The sequence below is a fragment of the Hylobates moloch genome, unplaced genomic scaffold (assembly GCF_009828535.3).
Source record: "Hylobates moloch isolate HMO894 unplaced genomic scaffold, HMol_V3 SCAFFOLD_23, whole genome shotgun sequence".
Taxonomy (NCBI): Eukaryota; Metazoa; Chordata; class Mammalia; order Primates; family Hylobatidae; genus Hylobates; species Hylobates moloch.
The window spans coordinates 39,039,715-39,063,301 of record NW_026652298.1 but is presented as its reverse complement, the minus strand read 5'-3'; the positions used below and the strand labels follow the sequence as shown (position 1 = coordinate 39,063,301).

Below are 23,587 nucleotides of genomic sequence, written 5' to 3'. Positions count from 1 at the left end.
TTCTGTTTTGGTGGCTCTGCCTTGCTGGCATCATGAACGCATGCTGGGTAAAGCCATCCTCATGAGCTGGCATTGCGGCTCTGGGGGTCACCTCCCGGCCAAGAGCAGGTGCAACCCAGGCTCCACACCCGGAACCCTCAAAACCGGGAACGCTGTAGGGCTGCGGCTGCGTGGGGAATGGGATCTGGGAGGGACTTCCTGTTGTCCCTAATCCCAGTCTCCACCCGACTCCCCCGCCCGCCCCGTGCAGGCTGTGGAGACTCCCTTCCCGGGGGAGGGGGCCCCCGCTGCCGCAGGTGCCCCCTCTGCCTCCACCCCGGTGAGAAGGGGGTGCTGGGGAGGGAATCTGGATCCCGAGACCGGCGCAGATGATCAGCTTGCAGGAGGGGATGGGGTCAAAGGTGGAAGGCTTCAAGCTGGCAGGAGAGAAGGGGGCCAGGACTGGGTTTGGGAAGGAGAAGGACATTGTCTGCCAGGACCGAGAGCAGGATGGGCATCCCAGGCCTGGGGCAGGTGGCTGCAGCTGCAGGGGGGCTGCTGATAGCGGGCAGGTTGATTTCTGAATTCCCGGTGGGGCTGGGAGTCAGGTAGGGACACAGGGTGTATGTCCTGGGGTCGGGGGACAGCAGGGCCTGGATTCCCCTGGCCTTGACGGGCGGGGCCCCACCAGCACCTGTTTTGCAGGATCTCTGCAGAACTTTCTGCTCCTGATGACAGGAAATAGCACTTCCAATTTAGCCTGGGCTTTCCCTGAGCCGGTTACACTGAGATGCGAGGCTCTTGCTTCAGCGATAAAGGGGACAATACAAAACAGCATTCTTTCAAAAATAGGACCCAGAAAACATCACAGAGAGTGGGACCATCGGATAGGGTCTGGGAGACTTTCTTTCCGATTGGGACCAGGGAGCGCTGGTCCTCGTGGGGATTTTCAGGGCTCTTTGGGGGTGTCCAGGAAACGAGGGCTGGTTTCTGTCTGCTCTTCCAGGCTCCTGGCCAGAAGCTGGAGGGGGCTTGGTCAAAAAGAGGGAGAAACAACTCAGCTGTTCTTTCTAGCTCTGAAATAGAAAATGTCTGCAGACGGCGGAGGCATCCAGGCCACCCAGGACAAGGAGACACCCCCGGAGGTACAGATGGGGCTGGGTGAGGGAGGCGTGCGATGGAAGAGGCTGGTGTGGAGGAGATTTTCAAGGCATGGAGTCTGGACCCCTGGAAGAGTTAGACTCACTGGGGTGGGGAGATCAAAGAGAAGGTGGCATGCTGGGTAGTACGCTCTGTCTGGAATTTACAGCATAACAGTTTTGCTTTGCTGGTGAATTCTCTAGTCAGTGGCCACAGGAGATGGCAGAGGTCTGGGTGGGGGGTCCTATCAGTGAGGTTTTCTTTCTGAGCAGCGCTCACAGCACACAGGGAAACCTGTTCTCCTTCCCTGTGCTTCTCCACCTGGAACCACAGCTTCTCATCTCTCTGGGTCTGAGCTCCCGGTCCTTTCTCCTTCTTGCACCTGCTACCCGTGTGTGTGTGCGTGCGTGGTTGTGTGTGTGTAATTACTATTTGTGGGGGACCTGGGTCTCCGGTCCTTTCTCCTTCTTGCACCTGCTACCCGTGTGTGTGTGCTCGCGTGGTTGAGTGTGTGTGTGTAATTACTGTTTGTGGGGGTGTGTGCATGCGTGGCTGAGTGTGTGTGTGTAATTACTATTTGTGGGGGACCTGGGTCTCCGGGCTTGGAGTTGGAGGAGTATGAGTCAGCGACAGGCTAGGGGCCAGTCCCTGGCCTCTGGGAACCAGATGTGTCATCTGTAAAATGCGGACCACATGCCTGCCATTCCCACCTGTCTCGCAGGGTCATTGGGAGGCTCTAAGGATAATAGGCATGAGATGCCATCATCTATGGTTTTCATACCATAGAAGCACAAAGAATTGTTAGCATGGTTCAGTTTCCCATCCACTTCCCGTGTGCCTTGAACACCTTGGGCGTGTCAGTAGAGCCCCACATGTTGGCGTTCTCTGCTGGCGCTGGCTTCCGTCTGGTGCGCACAGGGAGGGGAATAATGACCAGCGCCACCCTGTGTTTATCCAGGACTTTCCTGAGCCGGCAGCTCCTTCTCCATCATTATCTGTGTGAACCTCATGACCATTCTGTGAAGGGGCAGAGCAGCTGCGTCCTGAATGCTGCCTGGATGGGGAGAGGTGTCGCTGGGTCTGGCACCCAGGCACCCTGACTCCTGGCCTGAGGTTCTTTCCCTTCAAGACCCAAACACAGCCAGGGCGTGGAGGAAGGGGTGTGAGGCCCCAGCAGAAGGCTGGCCAGTCCCTGTGCTGTGGATGAGGCCCCACCAGGGCCCTCCCTGACATTCCTGAAGCTTTTGAGCTATGTGGTCACGGGGCGTTGTCTCATCCCCACCAATGGTGTGTTAGTCTCCCGTGGCTGCTGTAACAAGTTTCCACTCTCTGGGGGGCTGAAAACAACCAGAATTGACTCTCCCACAGTCCTGGAGGCCTGCAGTCCAAAATCTAGGTGGCAGCAGGGTCACACTCCTTTTGAAAGCTCTAGACTAAGAGGACCCTCCCTTGCCTCTTCCAGCTCCTGGGGGCTCCTAGTGTTCTTGGTGTGGGCATCCCTCCAGTCTCTGCTTCCTTCTCTGTGTGTCTCTGTGTCCTCTCCTATTCTTATAAGGACATAAGTCATTATTAGATTTTAGTCTCACTCTAAATCCACGATGATTTAATCTCAAGATCTTTAACTTACCTGTATGAAGACCCTTTTCCCCAATAAGGTCTCACTCTGAGGTTCAGGGAGGACATGGATTCTTAGAGGCCACCATTCAAGCCACTACACTTGGTTTCCTCATACACTAATAGACAGCAGTCTACACTGCCGAGGTCCGTGTGAGGCTGGAGCTGAGAAGGGGCAGCTGCCCTCGGGCGCCATGCCCACCGGCACCGTGGAGGCGGCTTGTTGAATATTCCTCCCCTTGCCGCCCGTCCTTGCTGGGGTGAGCTGGATGAAGGCAGCAAGGACAGTCCTTCAAGCTATGTCTTGCACGTTGCTGTCCGACCCTGCCGGAGCACCCTGGCATGCAGCTCTGGGTGTCTCTCCCACTCACCCGGGTGCTGATGGGGCTGTCCTTTCTAGGTTCCAGATCGTGGACATCCTCATCAGGACATGGCTTCTAAGCTGGGGGAGGCGGCACCTTCAGGGGACGCTCAAGACTCATTGCACATTAAGATGGAGCCAGAAGAGCCACACCCCGAGGGGGCAATGCAGGAGGACGGGGCTCAAGGTGCATGGGGCTGGGCACCCCTAAGTCACGGCTCTAAGGAGAAAGCTCTCTTCCTGCCTGGCGGAGGTAGGAGAGGGACGGGGAAGAGGCGCTTTCCCAGGGAGGCAGCTGTGGGGAGGCGGAGGCTTGGCCCAGGTCCAGGTGGGGCTGAGGGTCTCTATGCCAGCAGGGGACGCGATCCCCCCATGGCCCACAGTCCCCTGGCAGCCTCAGAGCCATCTGACCCTGTCCTTGGGTCGGGCCAGGGGTGGAGTTTGAGGCAGCTGGAGTAGCAGCAGGTCCAGCAGGATGAGCTGGTCACCCTGAGGACCTCTCTCCTCCCACAGCCCTCCCCTCCCCCCGGATCCCGGTGCTTTCCCGAGAGGGGAGGACCAGAGACCGGCAGATGGCCGCAGCGCTCCTCACTGCCTGGTCCCAGGTGAGTGGCCCTTCCCCGGCCCCTGCATGGTGCTCAGCCCTTCCTGCATCTGCTGGTTCTGTGTGAAAGCCAGGACCCCACTGGCCCCACTTGCAGCCAAGCCTGAAGCGTGGGGCTCTTGCTGGTGTTGCTGGAATTGTTCAGGCTCAAGGCCCATGGTCAGGCCTGGGCCAAAGCTAGAGGAGAAGCAGCAGGAATTAGAGACACAGGGCCTCTCGTTGGGAGCTGCTGGGAACTGTCCTCCGAGGTCTCAGCTGAGGATGGGGGCTGCATGGACATCCTAAGTCTTAACTGTGGTCCCTGAGAATACCTCTTGGTCTTTGTTCTTTCTCAACTCCCCAGAAGGCCTTGGGTGGCTCACCCGCTTCTGCATCAGATGGAAGTGGTAGGCCTCACTCGAGACAGTGGGTTGGGAGTCCGGGGTCTCACCACACATCTCATGCCATGGTGTCCCTCCACCGTGTCCACGTCACGTCCTGGAGAGTGGATGTTTCACATTGTTTCAGATGCCAGTGACTTTCGAGGATGTGGCCTTGTACCTCTCCCGGGAGGAGTGGGGACGGCTAGACCACACGCAGCAGAACTTCTACAGGGATGTCCTGCAGAAGGAAAACGGGCTGACACTGGGTAAGCGCTCGCCTGGGGGGGGACTGGGGTGCTAGGGAGGGGTCCTGCTCTGCCGTCTCCTCTTTCTTCCCTTCCCTCCCTCTCCCTCCCACCCTTCTCCTTGTCCCTTGAGACAGCGCTGTTCTATGGAAACTTCTGTAATGATGGAACTCTTCTGTGTGGGCTAGGACGGGAGCCACAAGCCATGTGTGGCTGCTGAGCACCTGAAATGTGGGTAGAGCCCTTGAGTTTTTAATTTGACTTGGTTTTGTTTTGTTTTGTTTTGAGACGGAGTCTTGCTCTGTCGCCCAGGCTGGAGTGCAGTGGCGCGATCTCGGCTCACTGCAAGCTCCGCCTCCTGGGTTCACGCGATTCTCCTGCCTCAGCCTCCCAAGTAGCTGGGACTACAGGCGCCCGCCACCACGCCTGGATAATTTTTTGTATTTTTAGTAGAGATGGGGTTTCATCGTGTTAGCCAGGATGATCTCGATCTCCTGACCTCGTGATCCACCCTCCTTGGCCTCCCAAAGTGCTGGGATTACAGGCATGAGTCACCACGCCTGGCCAATTTTACTTGGTTTTAATCAGCTCAAATGAGAGTTTAAATAGCCGCATATGGCCAGCAGCTACTGTACTGGACGCTGCCCCGGGAAGTCCACTTTTCCTGGGTTCATCCGCAGGGCTCACTCCTGCAGCTCCATCTTCCTTTCCAAGCCCCAACTTCAGAGATGTCTGAGCAGCAAGCTTGGCTTCGGGGCCCGAGGGCTGCTTGCTCTGGAGAGAGATGACATGAGCTGAACTCCCCAGGCCCCGCAGACTCTGGGGTGTCCCATCTGCTTTGAGGAGCAGGTGCTTGTCTCTGAGGGGCCTTGGTTCCCTTCCTTTGTTTCTTGGATGGTAAGTATTTAAGTCCCAGAGCTTTTTTTTTTTTTTGAAACAGAGCCTTGCTCTGTCACCCAGGCTGGAGTGCAGTGACACCATCACGACTCATGCAGCCTCGACTTCCTGGGTTCAAGTGATCCTCCTGCCTCAGCCTCCTGAGTAGCTGAGGCTACAGGTACCACTATGCCCAGCTATTTTTTTCTTTTTCTTTTCTGTTTTTTTTGGTAGACATGGGATCTCGCTATGTTGCCCAGGTTGGTCTTGAGCTCCTGGGCTCAAGCCATCCTCCTGTTTTGGCCTCCCAAAGTGTTGGGATTATAGGCGTGAGCCACTGTGCCCAGCCATCCCAGAGCTTCTGACTCCTCAATTCCAGACTTTAGTTTTCATATGGAAAAATCAGTATTCATTTATTCATTCATTCAGTTGACACTTAGCTTTTTTTTTTTTGAGATGGAGTCTTGCTCTGTCACCCAGGCTGGAGTGTAGTGGCGTGATCTCAGCTCACTGCAACCTCTGCCTCCCGGGTTCAAGTGATTCTGCTGCTTCAGCCTCCCAAATAGCTGGGGCTACAGGCGCCCACCACCATGCCCTGCTTTTTTTTTTTTTTTTTTTTAAGTAGAGATGGGGTTTCACCATGTTGGCCAGGATGGTCTCAATCTCCTGACCTCGTGATCCGCCCACTTCGGCCTCCCAAAGTGCTGGAGGCATGAGCCACTGTACCTGGCCGACACCCAGCTAGCACACTTGCTAGTCCAGGCAGAATCCAGGACTCAGCATTCCATCTGGTGGCATCATGGTGGTCCCGAGGCCCCACTGGCTGGCACCAGGGATGCTCACCCCTTAATTAGCTCAGGCTGCTCACCGCTCTTATGGTTTCCCAGTGCCTGGGCCAGCAAGCCCAGGCAAGTCCTGAGGGATCAGAAGGAACTCAGCACCCATTTTCAGCACCACGGCAGGCCTCGCAGACGCCCCAAGCCACCCAGTTGGTCCAACACATTCCTTTCCTCCCACGGGTGGTAGAAGCCAGGGCCCCCTCTGCTCTCTTACTGACTTGACCAAAATTCCTGGGGCCACGCACCCCCAAGACTTGACAAATGGGATGAACTTAGTCGTTGGGGATCCTGGCCCTCCTGTCCCAGGTCCTCCCACTTGGAGGGCCACTACCCTCGCCCCTCCAGGTGTGGGTGTAGGAGCGGGATACCCGTCCCGAGGGTGTTGATGTAGGGTGTTGCCCACTCCTCTCCCTTCATCTCTGTTGCTCTTTCAGGGAAAGAGGAGACAGGCCTACTCAGCTCTGGCAGCCCCCAGGCAGGGGGCGGACCCCCGACCCAGGGGGACTTCTTGAAACTGCTTTATTTTACCCCCTGTTTCCAGAGCCTCACCCCTTACTTGGGCCCGTCAGTTTTGGGGGGATGCTGTCTGCAGCTGGGCAGCGCCAGAAGGCCTGTGACAGCACAGCATCTCTTTCTGGGCAGGCTTTCCCTTCAGCAGGCCTTTCTGGGCGCCTCAAGCGCACGGCAAGGGTGAGGCCTCGGGCTCCAGCCGGCAGACAGGAGATGAGAAGGAGTGGAGAGGCTCGTGCACAGGTGAGGGAGAGGCGCGTGCATAGGTGAGGGACAGGCGCGCGCCTTTGCGGGAGTGGGGCGCAGACGCCGGCCTTCTGGCTGTTGTCTGTGGGAGTGGGGCAGGGCCACCAGACCCCCTCCTGGGCGGTTTGCGCCCAGGGCGGCCCTTGCGCTTTCTGGTCTCTGAGAATCCAGCCCCCACCCTTAGCTCTTCCTTCTCCACCCTCCTGGGGTCCTTAGGGAAGCTCGTCCCTAGCTGGAAACGACTTTCTTTTTCCAGGAGCCGTCGAGATGGGGCAGAGGGTGCCGACCTCATCTGTGGCAGCCCTTGGGGATGTGAAGCCCTTCAGAACTAGGGTGGGGAGAGTCCAGGGGGGCGTCCCGCAGTGCGCGCAGGAAGCAGCCCGCGGCCGGAGCTCAGGGCCGGCCAAAGACTCTGGGCAGCCGGCTGATCCAGATCGTACCCCGGATGCAGCTCCGCCAGACCCCAGTCCCACGGAGCCCCAGGAGTGCCGCGTCCCGGAGAAGCCCAGCGAGGAGGAGAAGGGCGCCCCGGAGAGTGGCGAGGAGGGCCTGGCCCCTGACAGCGAGGTGGGCAGGAAGAGCTACCGGTGCGAGCAGTGCGGCAAGGGCTTCAGCTGGCACTCGCACCTGGTGACGCACCGGCGCACGCACACGGGCGAGAAGCCCTACGCCTGCACTGACTGCGGGAAGCGCTTCGGCCGCAGCTCGCACCTCATCCAGCACCAGATCATCCACACGGGCGAGAAGCCCTACACCTGCCCCGCCTGCCGGAAGAGCTTCAGCCACCACTCCACGCTGATCCAGCACCAGCGCATCCACACCGGAGAGAAGCCCTACGTGTGCGACCGCTGCGCCAAGCGCTTCACCCGCCGCTCGGACTTGGTCACCCACCAGGGCACACACACGGGCGCCAAGCCGCACAAGTGCCCCATCTGCGGCAAGTGCTTCACGCAGAGCTCGGCGCTGGTCACCCACCAGCGCACCCACACTGGGGTCAAGCCCTACCCGTGCCCCGAGTGCGGCAAGTGCTTCAGCCAGCGTTCCAACCTCATCGCGCACAACCGCACGCACACGGGCGAGAAGCCCTACCACTGCCTCGACTGCGGCAAGAGCTTCAGCCACAGCTCGCACCTCACCGCGCACCAGCGCACCCACCGTGGCGTGCGGCCCTACGCCTGCCCATTGTGTGGCAAGAGCTTCAGCCGGCGCTCCAACCTGCACCGGCACGAGAAGATCCACACCACCGGGCCCAAGGCCCTGGCCATGCTGATGCTGGGGGCGGCGGCGGCGGGGGCTCTGGCCACACCCCCACCCGCTCCCACCTAGGAGGCCAGGAGAGGGGAGTGGGGCGCCCAGGGCCACTGGGACAGCCCCACTGGAATCAAGGCTCCGAGAGAGGAGAGAGGGGCGCGGGAAGGGAGCTGGGGCGGTGAGGGCATGGGGTGAGGCATGGCGACTGGGGAGGGCGAGGGCGAGAAAGGGCAGGCACTCTGCGAATTAAAGGCCTTGGACTTGAAGCGCCCGCCTACACAGCTTTGTCTCCTGGTGCCCTGGCGCTGATCCCCCGATCGTGGGGGAGCTCCTGGGCTAATCCCTTGTCCTCATTGAGGCATCCCCGCGTCACCACTCTTGGCTTGGGTCTCCACCAGGGTTCGGGTCCCTTTTGCCAAAGCCCCATTCCAAAGCGTTGCACACATTGGCAAGCAAAGGCTTTAAGTACAGAGAGGTTTCCAGGGCTGAAGCCAGTCAGCCACTCCTGGACCTGGGGACCCCTTGCCGGCCGTCTGCTGCTGATGCCACTTGTCCCAAGGGCACTGCTTACTGAGCCCACACTCTCCCTTGGCTCTTCTCTTTGGAAGCCAGGAGCAGGCAGAACTGGTCCGGAAACTCCGGCCTGCCCCCATCTCCCACCCAGGCATCGGTGGCTGAGTTTTGTGACTGGCCTTTGCCGTTTGCTCCCACCATGGCCTGCCTGTGGTCCTGCGAGGGCTCCTCACTCACCAGGGGCCACTTTCCTTCTTGGCCCATGCTGCAGCTGCTGTCACCTGCCTCTGCTGTGTCTTACCTCCTTGGCCTCTTAGAATATGTCCTATATAATTGGCCCTGCTCGCCCCTGCCTGGCTCTGAGCTTTGATTTACTCCTGGTCTTCCTGCTGGGGTTTTTTTTTTTTTTTTTTTTTTTTTTTTTGTGTGTGACAGAGGCTTGCTCTGTCGCCCAGGCTGGAGTGCAGTGGCCTGATCTCCACTCACTGCAACCTCCACCTCCTGGGTTCAAGTGATTCTGCTGCCTCAGCCTCCTGAGTAGCTGGGACTACAGGCGCATGCCACCGTGCCCGGCTAATTTTTGTATTTTTAGTAGAGACAGGGTTTCACCAAGTTAGCCAGGATGGTCTTGATCTCCTGACCTTATGATCCACCCACCTTGGCCTCTCAAAGTGCTGGGATTACAGGCCTGAGCCACCATGCCCGGCCCGCTGTTTTTGTTTGTTTGTTTTTTGTTTTGTTTTTTGAGGCAGAGTCTTGCTCTGTTGCCCAGGCTGGAGTGCACTGGCGTGATCTGGGCTCACTGCAACCTCCGGCTCCTGGGTCCCAGCGATTTTCCTGCCTCAGTGTCCCAGATAGCTGGGACTACAGGTGTGCGCCACATGCCTGGCTAATTTTTTTGTATTTTTAGTGGAGACAGGGTTTCACCATGTTGGCCAGGCCGGTATTGAACTCCTGACCTCAGGTGATCCGCCCACCTCGGCTTCCCAAAGTGCTGAGATTACAGGCGTGAGCCACCGTGCCTGGCCTCTTTCCCTGGTTTTAACCTCCGTAGCTCCCAACTCCCATTCTCTGCTTTTTTCCCTGGGTGGGGATGGGCTCAGCATGCCTGTCATCCCATATTTGTGGCCCAGCTCCCGAGATAACTTTCAGCTCTGACACCAACTGACCACGAGGATGTCTGCACCAAGGAGGCCCTTGAGACCCCACCTGTCTTTGTGGATTATGGGGCCACCAGGGTGGCCACAGCCCTGGTTGGCTCCCAGATCCTAAGGGAAAGAGTGGCTTGCTGAGGACGGTAGACTGAGAAGAGTAATCATAGCTGCCAGTTGTCAAGCAGCTGCTCTTTCAGGCACAGGGCCAAGCACTGTAGATAACAGCTCTCTACGACAATGTAAGTGTGCATTGTTAGCCCAGGTTTTTTTTTTGTCTTTTTAAAAATAGAGACGGGGTCTTGCTATGTTGCCCAGGCTGGTCTGGAACTCCTGGGCTCAAGTGATCCACTCACCTCAGCTTCCCAAGTAGCTGGGACTACTGGTGTACACTACTAGGCCCCATGCAGGGCTCTCTAAAAAGAGGACGACAAGGCCAGGCGTGGCAGCTCACACCTGTCATCTCAGCACTTTGGGAAGCCTAGATGGGTGGATCACTTGAGGCCAGGAGTTTAAGACCAGCCTGGCCAACATGGTGAAACCCCGTCTCTACTAAAAATACAAAAATTAGCTGGGCATGGTGGCAGGTGCCTGTAGTTCCAGCGACCTGGGACGCTGAGGCAGGAAAATTGCTTGAAGCCAGGAGGTGGAGGTCACAGTGAGCTGAGATCTTGCCACTGCACTCCAGCCTGAATGACAGAGCGAGACTCTGTCTCAAAAAAAAAAAACAAAAAAAACAAAAACAAAAAACAGAGAGAGCAGGACAATAGACTTGACCTTCAGGAATGTTAGACTCAGCTAGAGATGTGGGTGGGGTGGGATGTAATCAACTGGACACCAGGGGGCTGCTCACTAGTGGAAGCCCAGGCAGGACTTGATGGTGTCCAGGAGGTCTCTGGAATCTACACTAGGGATGCTGGCAGGATTGGTTGAATTAAATGATTATTTCTCAGACCAGAAAAAAAGCTGTTTCCTCCCTTCAGTTTCTCTTCATGGTTCCAATCACTCAGCCAGAAATAGGATTGCTCTGCTTGGTTCAGTGGGAGCGGGTGAGGGAGACTCATTTGTAAAGCAGGGTTGCTCTCAAAGAGCTCATTTTCTAAGTAAGGGGAGAGACAGAGGTGGGAGAGTTGCTAAAATGACCCTGAAAGCAGTCATCACTTGGCAAGAGAGCTGAGCAGAGTACTCACTTGCACAGTGAGTGTTGCTTGCTTTAATTTCAGTTCCTTAGGCTCCGTGGCCAGCATGCCAGGGACCAGATGTCAGGACTTGAGTGATTCAGAGGTCTGTCGAGGCTCGGTGTGGTGGCTTACACCTGTGATCTGAGCACTTGGGGAGGCTGAGGCAGGAGGATGGCTTGAAGTCAGGAGTTTGACACTAGCTTGGGCAACATAGCAAGACCCTCATCTCTAAATAATTTAAAAAATTAGCCAAGCATGGTGGTGCGTGCCTGTAGTACCAGCTGCTTGGGAGGCTGAGGTGGGAGGATTGCCTGAGCCTGGGAGGTTGAGGCTGCAGTGAACCGTGATCGCACCACTGCCCTCCAGCCTGGGCAACAGAGCAAGACCCTGTCTCAAAAAAAAAAAAAAAAAAAAAAAAAAAGACCGTTGAGTGATCTAGGGAGTCATTTAAAAACTTCCCTCTGGCCTCCAGGGAGCCCAGACAGCACACAGTATCCTGGAGAAACGTTTCCCCTTTCGTGGCAGAGTGCAGGGGCACGGGTTCCAAGGGCCCCGTGGAGGGTGCCTGCAGATGGCCATTCCCTAGGGCTGGCCCACTTCTCCCTCTAGGGATCCCTCTAGAGGCCCCATTGTGGGATAGATCTGGCAAGAGTATCTTAAGAGTGGAACTTGGCAGTTTGGGAAATATTCGACAAGCGCAAATAAGACAGGGAGGAGTAGGGGCTGTGCCAGGGAAGGGCCTGGAACGCCAGGCTGAAGGGTGCTCATAGTTTGGTGGGTGATGGGCGTCACTGAGAGGTGGGAGGCTGGAGGGAAGAAGCCAGGTAAGGGTCTTGGTGTCTCCCTGGGTAGAGGGTGAGGAGGTTCAGAGGTTTCCCTGGCTTCCTCGGGGCTTCTCGGCCACTGGAGAACCCCACCAGATCGTCACTCACGCGGTGTCAGGAGCACGGTGAGGGCGGAGGCGGAGAGGCAGGATGTTTGCATCCTGGCTTCCCACCTGCTTCCCTGCGGCCCTAGGTCCCTGTTGCAAGCGCTCAGGGATCGGCTGGCGGCGCTGCCCCTCTGGGCCGGGGGCGTCGGCCTCAGCGCCGTCCTAGCCTAGGACACCGTCTCCCAGCTCCCAGGCCCGGCCGCATAGTGAGGCCCAGAGCCTGCAATGTACCCTGTGCCCAGCCTCTCGCTCTGCGGCCCGGTCGCCCGCAGGACTGAATCCAGGAGGCCACGCCCCCCGCTCTCTGCCCTTAGCCAATCAGGCACCGGGGCGGGACGAAAGGAGCCTGCAGCAGAACCAGCCAATCACGACTGACGTTTGTGCCCGGCCCTCCCCCTCCCCGCCACGCCCCAAGCCGCACGGTTGCCCCGGCAACTGCTCCAGGATCCTGTCTTCGAAGCATTTCGTCTTACCCTTCGCTGGGCGTTCGTTGCCGAACGAAGCGAAGACCACGGGGCTGGACTCGGCTTCGCTGCAGACCTCAGTCCTCACAGCCTGCCCCTCCCAGCCACTGACTTCCTGGGTCTATCACCGAGATGCCGAGCCTCCTGCAGTCCTAGAGAGCATACCGCGCAGGGCCAGGGCCACTTCCGGCCCCGAGGACTCCCTGCCAATTCGCGGCAATGGCTCCTGCACCAGGGTTGGGTGGGTTCGCTGCACTTGCCGCGGAGCTGGAGCATCTTCCGAGCTCCCGAGCAGTGGCTGACGGTGCTGCCAGCTGTCGTGCGGTAGGGCCGGCAGAGAGCGGCCAGGAAGGAGACCGTGCCCTCTTTCGGGGGAGCAGGAGAAACGCGCGGGCTGTGCGAGGCGGCTCTGTGCGAGGCGGCTCGCGGCTCTGGAGTGCCTGAGGGGCAGAGGGCGGCAAACGTTAACTGTAGGGGCTTTGCTGCGTTCCTCACACGTTAGCTTTTTTGTTTGTTTTTCGGAGATAGATTCGTGCTCTGTCGCCCAGGCTGGAGTGCAGTGGCGTGATCTCGGTGCACTGCAGCCTCCACCTCCCGGTTCAAGCGATTCTTCCGCCTCAGCCTCCCGAGTAGCTGGGATTACAGGCGCCTGCCACCACGCCCGGCTAATTTTTGTATTTTTAGTAGAGACGGGGTTTCACTATGTTGGCCAGGCTGGTCTCCAACTCCTAACCTCGTGATCCGCCCGCCTCAGCCTCCCAAAGTGCTGGGATTACAGGCGTGAGCCACCGCGCCCGGCCAATTTTTGTATATTTAATGGGGTTTCACCATGCTGGCCAGGCCGGTCTCGAACTCCTGACCTCAAGCCCGCCTCGGTCTCCCAAAGTGCCGGGATTACAGGTGTGAGCCACTACGCCTGGCCTCACTCGTTCATTTTTCAAATACGAAATGAATGCCTGTTAATTTAGCAAAGGTCTTTTGCTAAATGTTGAGTTTTAAGTGATGAAGATTCCAGACAAGACCCTTGCCCTCATGGGGTTCTAGTGTGGTGGGGTAAACTGACAGACACATACATGGCACACACTTTAACTTCAAGTAGTCACAAATGCCAGAAAGAAATGAACTAGGTAAAACAGGAGAGGACGGTCGGAGCTTCCTTGTCAGGGAAGACCCCTCCAAGGAAGGGACATTTAAGCTGAGACTCAAAAGGTGAGAAGCCGTTTTACAAGGATCTGGAGTAAGAACCTTTCAAGCAAAGGGAACAGGATAAACATGAGGAGGAGACTGGTGCCCAGGAGCTGAAATGACCCCCCCGCCAGCCCTCCCCGTCCCCCCCAACCCCCCCATGTGGAGGGGAGGGGAGCCAGGAGACAGGCTGGAGAGCTGAGACGTGTCAGGGGGCTGGGGCTTGAGGCTTCTCCCCGGTGTCCTGTGAAGATAGTCTAGCCTTCCTCATCGCACGCTCCTCTGGCAGCCTGAGACGTGGGGTCAGGCGGGCTTCCTGCCTGGTGTAAAGGTGGCACCCAATGAATGGCCTGAACCTCAGTAACTTAAGACAGCAATGTCTGTGTTCTCAACTAACAAAGCCCTAGGCTAGTCATGAAGATGAACACAGATCTCATAGAGCAACCACAGAGCTTTTCAAGGATTCAGGTGATTCTGTCATTAATGCCTTTCTCAGAGACTTAGTGAAGCCAGTGTCTACTGGTAAAAGATAGCTGAGGATGGGGTGGGTACACAGGTCACGCATGATAAGGCCACTCAACATTTCCATCTCCCTAAGGAAAAGGAGCCTTTGGGTTCCTTATTTCCTGTCATGCCACTTCAGCCATCTCAACCTTGTTAACTGAAGGCCGCCATTGAGTCCAAATTTCAGCCAACCAATGGAGTAAACTGCTAAAAAGCCACCAACAGCCACACATGCTAAGATTAAATTTGAAGTCTACTAAATGCACCTATATCATTGAATTTGATCTCTCGTGTGTCTGTGTGTGTGTGTGTGTGTGTGTGTGTGACAGTCTTGTTCTGTCACCCAGGCTGAAGTGCAGTGGCATGATCACAGTTCACTGCAGCCTTGACCTCTCAGGCTCAAGCGACCCTCCCACCTCAGCTTTCTGAGTAGCTGGGACTATAGGTGCTCACCACGATGCCCCGCTAATTTTCGTATTTTATGTTTCAACTATGTTGCCCAAACTGATAACAAACTCCTGGGCTCAAGTGATGATCCTCCCGCCTCTGCCTCCTAAATTGCTGGGACTACAGGCATGAGCTACTGCACCCAGTCTAATCTCATCTCTTTTTATATTCTGTCCACTTTGGTATGCTATCCTTAGACTCTACTCTTGCACCTGTCCCCCAGGTTTCTGCTAGTTTATATTAGCAAAGTGAATTATTTTAGTGTATAAGCTATTTCCTCCTGGGTCATAATGTGTATCTTTCCCCTCTCTGTCTCTTGCACACGCTTGTGCAGCCTCTCTACACACACACACACACACACACATTGTTGAGATTTGACCCTAGTTGTTACGAGTTTACTGGCAATGCAGCACAATTGTGGTGGGTTTTCAGGAGAATGGACATGCCCTTTTAGGTCTTCTGCCCCTGGGGAGGTTATCCTAAGGTTTTCAAGCAGAGAAAGGCTATTCTATTCAGATACTGAGGGCAAACTACTTCTGCTGGTAAAGGAGGTTCAGAGTGACTTAAGGAATCAAGACTGTCAATTTCATCTGGGTCTAAACATATATCCCCACTTTGAGTTTCAGGATCACCTTCTGTTTTTTCGTTTTGTTTTGTTTTTTGAGATAGAGTCTCGCTCTGTCGCCCAGTCTGGAAGTGCAGTGGCACCATCTCCGCCCCCTGCAACCTCACCTCCCAGGTTCAAGCGATTCTCCTGCCTCAGCCTCCCGAGTAACTGGGATTACAGGACTGCACCACTGCGCCTGGCCAAGATCACCTTCTTTTTTTGTTTTTTTGAGACGGAGCCTCGCTCTGTCACCCAGGCTGGAGCGCAGTGACGTGATTTTGGCTCACTTCAAGCTCCGCCTCCTGGGTTCACGCCATTCTCCTGCCTCAGCCTCCTGAGTAGCTGGGACTGCAGGCGCCCGCCACCACGCCCGGCTAATTTTTTTTGTATTTTTAGTAGAGATGGGGTTTCACCATATTAGCCAAGATGGTCTCGATCTCCTGACCTCGTGATCCGCCCGCCTCAGCCTCCCAAAGTGCTGGGATTACAGGCGTGAGCCACCGTGCCCGGCCCCAGGATCACCTTCTTTACCAATCAGCGCAGTAACTTTCACGTGAGAGATTTGTTGGGCCTGGGAATTTAGCTGTCATTATTATTCAGCGACTCTACAGTTAAGTTTTGTGTTTGATTTTCAGTTGACGGTATTGTGGCTATAAGAAATAAGAGCTGCTTCTAAGCTATCACAGAAGTTCTCAGGTTCTGAGACCATGACTTGAACTGAGCTAAGGGACTTGGGCTTGTCATTTTCTCACTGTAAATGCTCAAGTGCACTAAAAATAATGTATCCCATACCATGGTTGTATAATCATCATTATACATCTGTGGACACCATAACGGCCGAGTGTGGCAGCTACTTGTTCCCATCAGGTACATGCTTTCATTGGCACTTCATAATCACCTGCAGGTGGCTGCTTGATTAATTGTGGTATCACTGCAAGCCGTGGATAACCAGCATCCTGTGATGGTTAATTTTATGTATAAACTTTACTGGGCCAAGGCATGCTCAGACAGCTGGTTAAACATTATTTCTGGGTGTGTCTGTGAGGGTTTCTCAAGAAGAGATTAACATTTGAATTGGCTGAGTGAGTAAAGCAGATGGCCCTCAGCATGGGTGGGCATCACCCATCCGGTATGGAGTTAAACAGAACATCAAGGCAGAGGAAGGTTGAATTCTCTCTGTGCCTGAGTACTTGAGACCTGGGTACTGGGACATTGATCTCCTGGTCTTGTGCTCCTGATTCTCAGGCCTTGAGTCTTGAATTGGAATCTACACCACTGGCCTTTGGCTCTCAGGCCTTAAAATTACAAAACTGTTAGGAGGCGGAGGCAGGTGGACAGCTCGAGCCCAGGGGAGTTCGAGACCAGCCTAGGCAATATAGGGAGAGGCCATCTCTATATAAAAACATATATATAGAACAAATTAGCTGGGTATGGTGGTGTTCACCTGTAGTCCCAGCTGTTCAGGAGGCTGAGATGGGAAGATTGCTTGAGCTGGGGAAGTCAAGGCTGCAGTGAGCTGTGATTGTGCCACTGCAGTCCAGCCTGGGCAACAGAGGGAGACCCCATCTGAAAAAAAAATGCTGTACCACTGACCTTCTTGTGTCTCCAGCTTGCAGATAGCAGATTGTGGGGCTTCTCGACTGCCATAATCATGTGAGGCAATACCTTAGTGTGTGTGTGTGTGTGTGTGTGTATATATACACACACACATAAAAGCTCACTCACACATAAAAGCTCTCTCTATATATATACATATACACACACATACACACATATATATAGATTCTCTTATTCTGTTTCTGGAGAACCCTTACTAATACATATCCTATTTCTCATTGTCAAAGAGCTCAGTCTGCACTCAAGCCCAAATACCCAAATCCATCCCCATATCCCTTCTTTGTGCATCTATCTCTTGAGACCACTCCTTGTACTAATTTTGTATCAAGCAAGGTCCAATCAGGAGAAGGGAAGCACACAGTAATTTGAACTGGGAAAATTTAATATATAGAATTCAGCTATAAAGCGCTTAGACCGGGCGCTGTGGCCGTCTGTAATCCCAGCACTTTGGGAGGCTGAGGCAGGTGGATCACCTGAGGTCCAGAGTTTGAGACCAACCTGACCAACATGGAGAAACCCCGTCACTACGAAAAACACAAAATTAGCTGGGCGTGGTGGTACATGCCTATAATCCCACCTACTCAGGAGGCTGAGGCAGGAGAATCACTTGAATCCAGGAGGTGGAGGTTGCAGTGAACCACTGCACTGCAGCCTGGGCAACAGAGCGAGACTCCGTCTCAAAAAAAAAAAAAAAAGGCATTTTCAAGAGGTTGGCTGGTAAGAAGTAAAGAGAACTCTGATTCTCTTTGGTCACAGCAGATAGCAGCAGCCATACCTTCTGGCCTGAGTTCCAGCACTCAAGCAAGAGGTTTCCTGGTCCCTGGGCTTAGATCCAGACTTTGAAGAGGGCACATCTGCAGTTTCACTGAATGGCAGAGAAGTGGCTGTGGTACCACATGGGCAGAACTTGCTGGAAATCCATCCTCAAGGGTAGAAAAAGCTGCTCACAGGGAGGTGTCTCATGAGAAACGCGCTGCTACAGAACTACTTGAAGAGGTTGGTGGAGAACGCTGCTAGGTGCCGCTGGTTGCGGTTCACTGAGGAGGCGGCACTGGAGAAGCTTTGCAGGCTGCGGGCGCCTGCTGTCACAGGAGCTGCCCATGCTGCAGGAGCTGCCCATGCTGCAGGAGCTGGGTGCTGGCGAAGCCCTGTGTGCTGCAGAAGCCAGACTCGGAAGAAGTCACCCGTCATGCCGGAGCCTAGAGAGAACACACCAGAAGCAGGAAGGGAAACTCGTCTCCTGCAATGTCTCTCCCGCGCCCTCTACTGACAAAGCTTAAGATCACGCCAGCTGGTAAAGGAAAAACCACTGCACAGAGCAGGCAATGCAGGAGCTGGGACGTAATCAATAACTAGCACAGGTTTATATTATGATTCGTCTGCAGCGGCCTACCCAAGGTTCCATATAACATCCCTGCAACAGGAACTGACACTTCAAGCCCCACTGAATCTGCTGGATAACGGCCCACATTGCAGAGCAGCCAATCAAAACCGCAACATATTTAGATCATTTGGCAAATGGGACACTCAAGCAGTCCTATAGGGAGGCCTATGTGGGGAGGAACTGAGGTCTCCTGCCAAGAGCCATGTGAGTGATCCGCCTTCTAAGTGGGTCCTCTAGTGCCAGAGGACTGGGGTCCTCGTTGGTGTGGTGTCTGCAGTATCATGAGAGATCTTGAGCCAGAACCGCCTAGCTTAGCAGCTCGCATATTTTTTTCTTTTTTTTTTTGAGACGGAGTCTTGCTGCTGCCCAGGCTGAAGTGCAGAGGCATGATCTCAGCTCACTATAACCTCCATCTCCCAGGTTCACTTTACTTTCTTCATTATTTATAGACTATATTTTCTTTTTTTTTTTTTTTGAGATGGAGTATCGCTCTGTCATCCAGGCTGGAGTGCAGTGGCGGGATCTCAGCTCACTGCAACCTCCGCATCCCGGGTTCACGCCATTCTCCTGCCTCAGCCTGCCGAGTAGCTGGGACAAAGTGCCCGCCACCACGTCTGGCTAATTTTTTGAATTTTCAGTAGGGACACGGTTTTACCAGGTTACCCAGGATGGTCTCGATTTCCTGACCTCGTGATCCACCCGCCTCAGCCTCCCCAAATGTTGGGATTACAGGCGTGAGCCACTGCACCTGGCCGCTTTAGACTGTATTTTCTAGCTAGAAAAAACAGTGGGCCGGTCGCGATGGCTCATGCCTGTAATCTCAACACGTTAGGAGACCAAGGCAGGTAGATCACTTGAGGTCAAGAGTTTGAGAACAGCTTGGGCAACATGGCGAAACCTCGTCTCTACTAAAAATACAAAAATCAGCTGGGCATGGTGGCGCACACCAGTAATCCCAGCTACTTGGGAGGCTGAGGCAGCAGAACTGCCTATAATCCCAGCACTTTGGGAGGCCAAGGCAGGTGGATCATGAGGTCAGGAGTTCGAGACCAGCCTAGCCAACATGGTGAAACCCCGTCTCTACTAAAAATACAAAAAATTAGCCAGATGTGGTGGTGTGCTCCTGTAGTCCCAGTTACTTGAGAGGCTGAGACAGGAGAATTGCTTGAACATGGGAGGTGGAGGTTGCAGTGAGCCGAGATGACGCCACTGCACTCCCGCCTGGGCTACAGAGCAAGACTCCATCTCAAACATAAATAAATAAATAAATAAATAAATAAATGACCGGGCGCGGTGGCTCACGCCTGTAATCCCATCCATTTGGGAGGCTGAGGCGGGCAGATCATGAGGTCAGGAGATCGAGACCATCCTGGCTAACACAGTGAAATCTCTACTAAGAACAGAAAAAAGGGGCCGAGGCAGGTGGATCACCAGGTCAGGAGATCGAGACCATCCTGGCTAACATGGTGAAACCCCGTCTCTACTAAAAATACAAAAAATTAGCCGGGTGTGGTGGTGGGCGCCTGTAGTCCCAGCTACTCGGGAGGCTGAGGCAAGACAATGGCATGAACCCGGGAGGCAGAGTTTGCAGTGAGCTGAGATTGCACCACCGCACTCCAGCCTGGGCAACAGAGCGAGACTCCATCTCAAAAAAAAAAAAAAAAAAAAAACCACCAACAACAAAAAACAAACAAACAAAAAAAAAACAACAAAAAACAAATTAGCCAGCCGTGGTGGCGGGCGCCTGTAGTCCCAGCTACTCGGGAGGCTGAGGCAGGAGAATGGCATGAACCCGGGAGGCGGAGCTTGCAGTGAACCAAGATCGCACCAATGGACTCCAGCCTGGGCGACAGAGCGAGACTCCATCTAAAGAAAGAAAAAGAACACATAAAAAATTATCAGAAGGAATAAGAAAGTGCAATCAGGTAGTCAATTTCAATATAATTTTATGCAAATTTACCATATACCAGCAATGCTCAATAGAAAATACAGTTCAAGTGCCACTTACCAATGTATGGCCTCTCGGCCCAAACACATCCTTTTCGTTCTGCTTTGTGATACTGAGCTGGATCACATCTCAGCTTTGGGTGAGATCCATTGTGATACCCAGCTGGACCCTGTATACAGTTCCTTGCTAGCCAGCTTGATGTTGTTCTTCGCTAATAGAGGGCGATGGATGAACACTGTCAGGTCAGAGCAGGAGGGAGGGGCTGTCTTCTCCAGTGCGGCCAGCGGAGGGCAGGAGAGGTAACCAGCGGCCTTCAGTTCTGCTGTCCTCACCTTGGTCCGGCTCCTGCACTTTCCGCTGTCCGCCAGCTGTGAGTTCGCGGGGCAACCACTCCCTCTTCTGAGGTCCAGTCTCCAACTTGAATTGAAAGGGGAAGGGCTCTTTCATGTTTCCAATTTTCGTTCCTTTCTACTTCCTCAGTCCTAAGGGCACAAGTTCCTTCCTGCAGTTGCTATTCTGTAACTCTTAGAAATCTCTCTTACCCAGTTGGGTAGTTAACCATCTTTACAACTGACCAACTATTTTTATCAAATTTTCTCTTCAAAATAATGGTGTGGCCGGGCACGGGGGCTCACGCCTGTAATCCCAGCACTTTGGGAGGCCGAAATGGGTGGATCACCTGAGGTCAGGAGCTCGAGACCAGCCTGGCCAACATGGCAAAACCCCATCTCTACTAAAAATACAAAAAATTAGCTGGGCGTTGTGGTGGATGCCTGTAATCCCAGCTACTTGGAAGGCTGAGGCAGGAGAATTGCTTGAACCTGGGAGGCAGAGGTTTGCAATGAGCCGAGATCGCGCCATTGCACTCCAGCCTGGGCAACAGAGTGAGACTCTGTCAAAAAAAGAATATTCCAATGAAAATAACAACAGACAATTCACAAAAGGATAAATAGAAATAATACTTGAAAAAAAGAAAACATATCCAGCTTCTCTAAAAATCAAGGAAATGGTAACTATATTCATGGAATTTTTCCCATTAGGCTGTTGCACAGAATGAGCGCGAGATGTAAAGAACTTAGCTCAATGCCTGACATATAAACACTCTATACATGGTAACTATCATGATTTAAAAGTTTTAAGGATGGGTGCAGTGGTTCTCACCTATAATCCCAGCACTTTGGAAAGCTGAGGCAGGCGGATCCCTTGAGGTCAGGAGTTCAAGACCAGCCTGGCTAACCTGGTGAAACCCCATCTCTACTAAAAATACAAAAATTAGCCTGGTGTGGTGGTGTGCGCCTGTAATCCCAGCTACTAGGGAGGCTGAGGTGGGAGGATCGCTTGAACCTGGGAGATGGAGGTTGCAGTGAGCCAAGAAATTGCACCACTGCGCCAAAAAAAAAAAAAAAATTTAATTACTGTGGACCTCATGGGGACGCTACATCAAGCTGTTTCCCAATTGAACTGGAATGCCACAACAACGGCTGAACACTGTAAATGTCCAAATCTGGAGGAACAGAGGAAGGTAAACATTTGATTCTCAAGTGGAAGTTCAAAGCATTACACTCTTTCTGGAGGGCAGTTTGGAAATATGTACACAAAGTAATCTCGCAATTCCACTTCTAGTTTTTCTCAGGGAAATGTTCAAGCAAATGCATAAAGGTGTATGTAGAAGCATATGTGCAAACACAGAAAGCTGGAAACAGTCTAAATGTCCAACGGTGGGGGACTTAAAATATGAAAATTCCGCCGGGCACGGTGGCTCACGTCTGTCATCCCAGCACTTTGGGAGGCCGAGGCGGGCAGATCACCTGAGGTCAGGAGTTCGAGACCAGCCTGACCAACATGGAGAAACCCCCGTCTCTACTAAAAATACAAAATTAGCCGGGCGTGGTGACACATGCCTGTAATCCCAGCTACTCGGGAGGCTGAGGCAGGAGAATCGCTTGAATCCAGGAGGCGGAGGTTGCAGTGAGCCAAGAATGCGCCACTGCAGTCCAGCCTGGGTGACAGAGCGAGACTCCGTCTCAAAAAAAAAAAAAAAAAAATATATATATATTATACATATACACATATATAATATATATATATTCACAGACATATAACTGTCTGAACAGTAAAACTGTAACAACAGACTAAAATATGAATAGTGCTTATTCCTGGATGGTCGTATTAGAAATGTTTTTTACCTTCATTCATTAAACAAATATTTACTAAGCATCTACCATGTGCCAGGCACAATTCTAGGTGCTTGTGGTGGGGGATTAAAAAGTGTCTGCCCTCATGAACACTTATCGTTGAGTCGTGGGAAACAAGTATAGGTCAGGTACTGATAAACATTAGGGAGAAAAGTAAGGCCGAGCAGAGGTTGTTTACAGAGCTGGGGAAGGCCTCCTTGAGGGGTGACATATGAGCAGAGTGAGGGAGCAAGCCTTGTGGCTATCACGAGAAAGCTATCTTTATGGTTTTCCAATTAATTTTCTTAATTTTCTCTTCCAAGCATGCAACACCTACATAATTAAGACAAAACAAACCAAGAAACCTCTTTCCATTTATGAAAGAGATCTGGAGCCTGAGATCATCTCCGGGTCGAGGCGTGGAGAGAGTGGGAGAGGATCCGAGGGTATGGAAAGGACCCCGAGCCCCCCTGCTCTACATCCCTCCGGGCCGTGGGACCCCTGCCGCCCAGCAGCAACTCGTGGACGAAGCAGCTGGTGGGAGAGCGCGGGACTCCGGCCAGGTCAGTGTCCCGCTTGCCGCGTCCTGCTAAGGCGACCCGAAGACAGAGGGATCGCCGCAGGAGGCTCCGCGCCCCTTACCCGAGGGCATTTCCCAGCAAGCTCCACGCCTCTCCAAGGAACTGGGAGGAGCGGGACCCCAGAGGCTGGAAACGAGTCTCCCCGAACCGAGCTCCACGGCCCGCAGCCTTTCCGCCCTCACCTACTAGTTGGCAAAGAAAGACCGTGGCGGAAGGAAGAGGCCGCTCCAGCGCATCCCTTCGGGCGGAGCAGAAGCTCCACTCGTGGCTAGGCCATGTGCCATCTCCGTTCCTCAGGCCAGCCTTGGCTTCCCCTTTTTGTCGCTCAACGGCCAGGGGCGCAAGGAAATGTGAAAAAAAAGCGGAGACGAAAGAGAACGAAGTAAATCTAGACGCAGAGCCTGGCCTTTCCTCCCGGATGCAGGTGTATGACGCGTATGGCGTTTCCGTCTTCTAATAGGCAGCCTGAGAATTCTTCCTGTTCATTGGCCATCAGTCATGGAGAAGGCGGGCTCAGTGGACGAAGGGCTTTCTGGGAGCTGGGGAATGCTTGCGCTGCGTAGTTTCCTAGCGAGCCCCGCGAGGACTTCCGGCGCCGGGAGCTCGCGGCGGAAGTGGGATCTCCTGGGCCGTCGTGGGCGTTGTGTGTTTCGGGGGTGGGGGCGGGGGCGGGGGCTCTGGCCGCCTAGCTCCGACATCAAGCACCGGGCTCCGGGTGGCCAGGATCAGCGCCCCGAGGCAGAGGCCGGAGGGCGCGCGCACTGCTAGGAAGTGCTGGTCCCCCGCGCCACTCTGCCTGTTTGGTCCCCGGGCAGACGCCCCTGCACGATCGCCGCTCGCCCCGCAGGCGAGGCTGCGGGGGACAGCGCGGGG

At 54.3% G+C, this 23,587-nt stretch overlaps 1 protein-coding gene across 5 annotated transcripts; it reads left to right on the top strand.

Annotated features, from left to right (window-relative positions):
- The first annotated feature begins 205 nt into the window (after nucleotides 1–205).
- ZNF205 (zinc finger protein 205) lies at nucleotides 206–8,908 on the top strand. Of its 5 annotated transcripts, none has more exons than XM_032145006.2 (7): nucleotides 206–319; nucleotides 986–1,124; nucleotides 3,134–3,347; nucleotides 3,608–3,699; nucleotides 4,206–4,326; nucleotides 6,663–6,773; nucleotides 7,033–8,908. In XM_032145006.2, exons 2-7 carry the CDS (start codon nucleotides 1,068–1,070, stop codon nucleotides 8,100–8,102), a joined length of 1,665 nt encoding a protein of 554 aa, XP_032000897.1. In that variant the 5' UTR covers nucleotides 206–319; nucleotides 986–1,067; the 3' UTR covers nucleotides 8,103–8,908. The 5 variants fall into 5 exon arrangements, with proteins under 5 accessions (XP_032000897.1, XP_032000900.1, XP_032000899.1 ...); XM_032145009.2 differs by having other exon boundaries at nucleotides 223–319; nucleotides 1,054–1,124; XM_032145008.2 differs by having other exon boundaries at nucleotides 223–587.
- The last annotated feature ends 14,679 nt before the right edge of the window (nucleotides 8,909–23,587 follow it).

Coding starts and splice junctions, on each gene's coding strand:
- ZNF205 (XM_032145006.2), top strand. CDS start 1,068: ATGTCTGCAGACGGCGGAGGCATCCAGGCCACCCAGGACAAGGAGACA. Junction 3,348..3,607: donor TCTCTTCCTGCCTGGCGGAG/GTAGGAGAGGGA, acceptor CTCCTCCCACAG/CCCTCCCCTCCCCCCGGATC. Junction 6,774..7,032: donor GTGGAGAGGCTCGTGCACAG/GTGAGGGAGAGG, acceptor TTCTTTTTCCAG/GAGCCGTCGAGATGGGGCAG.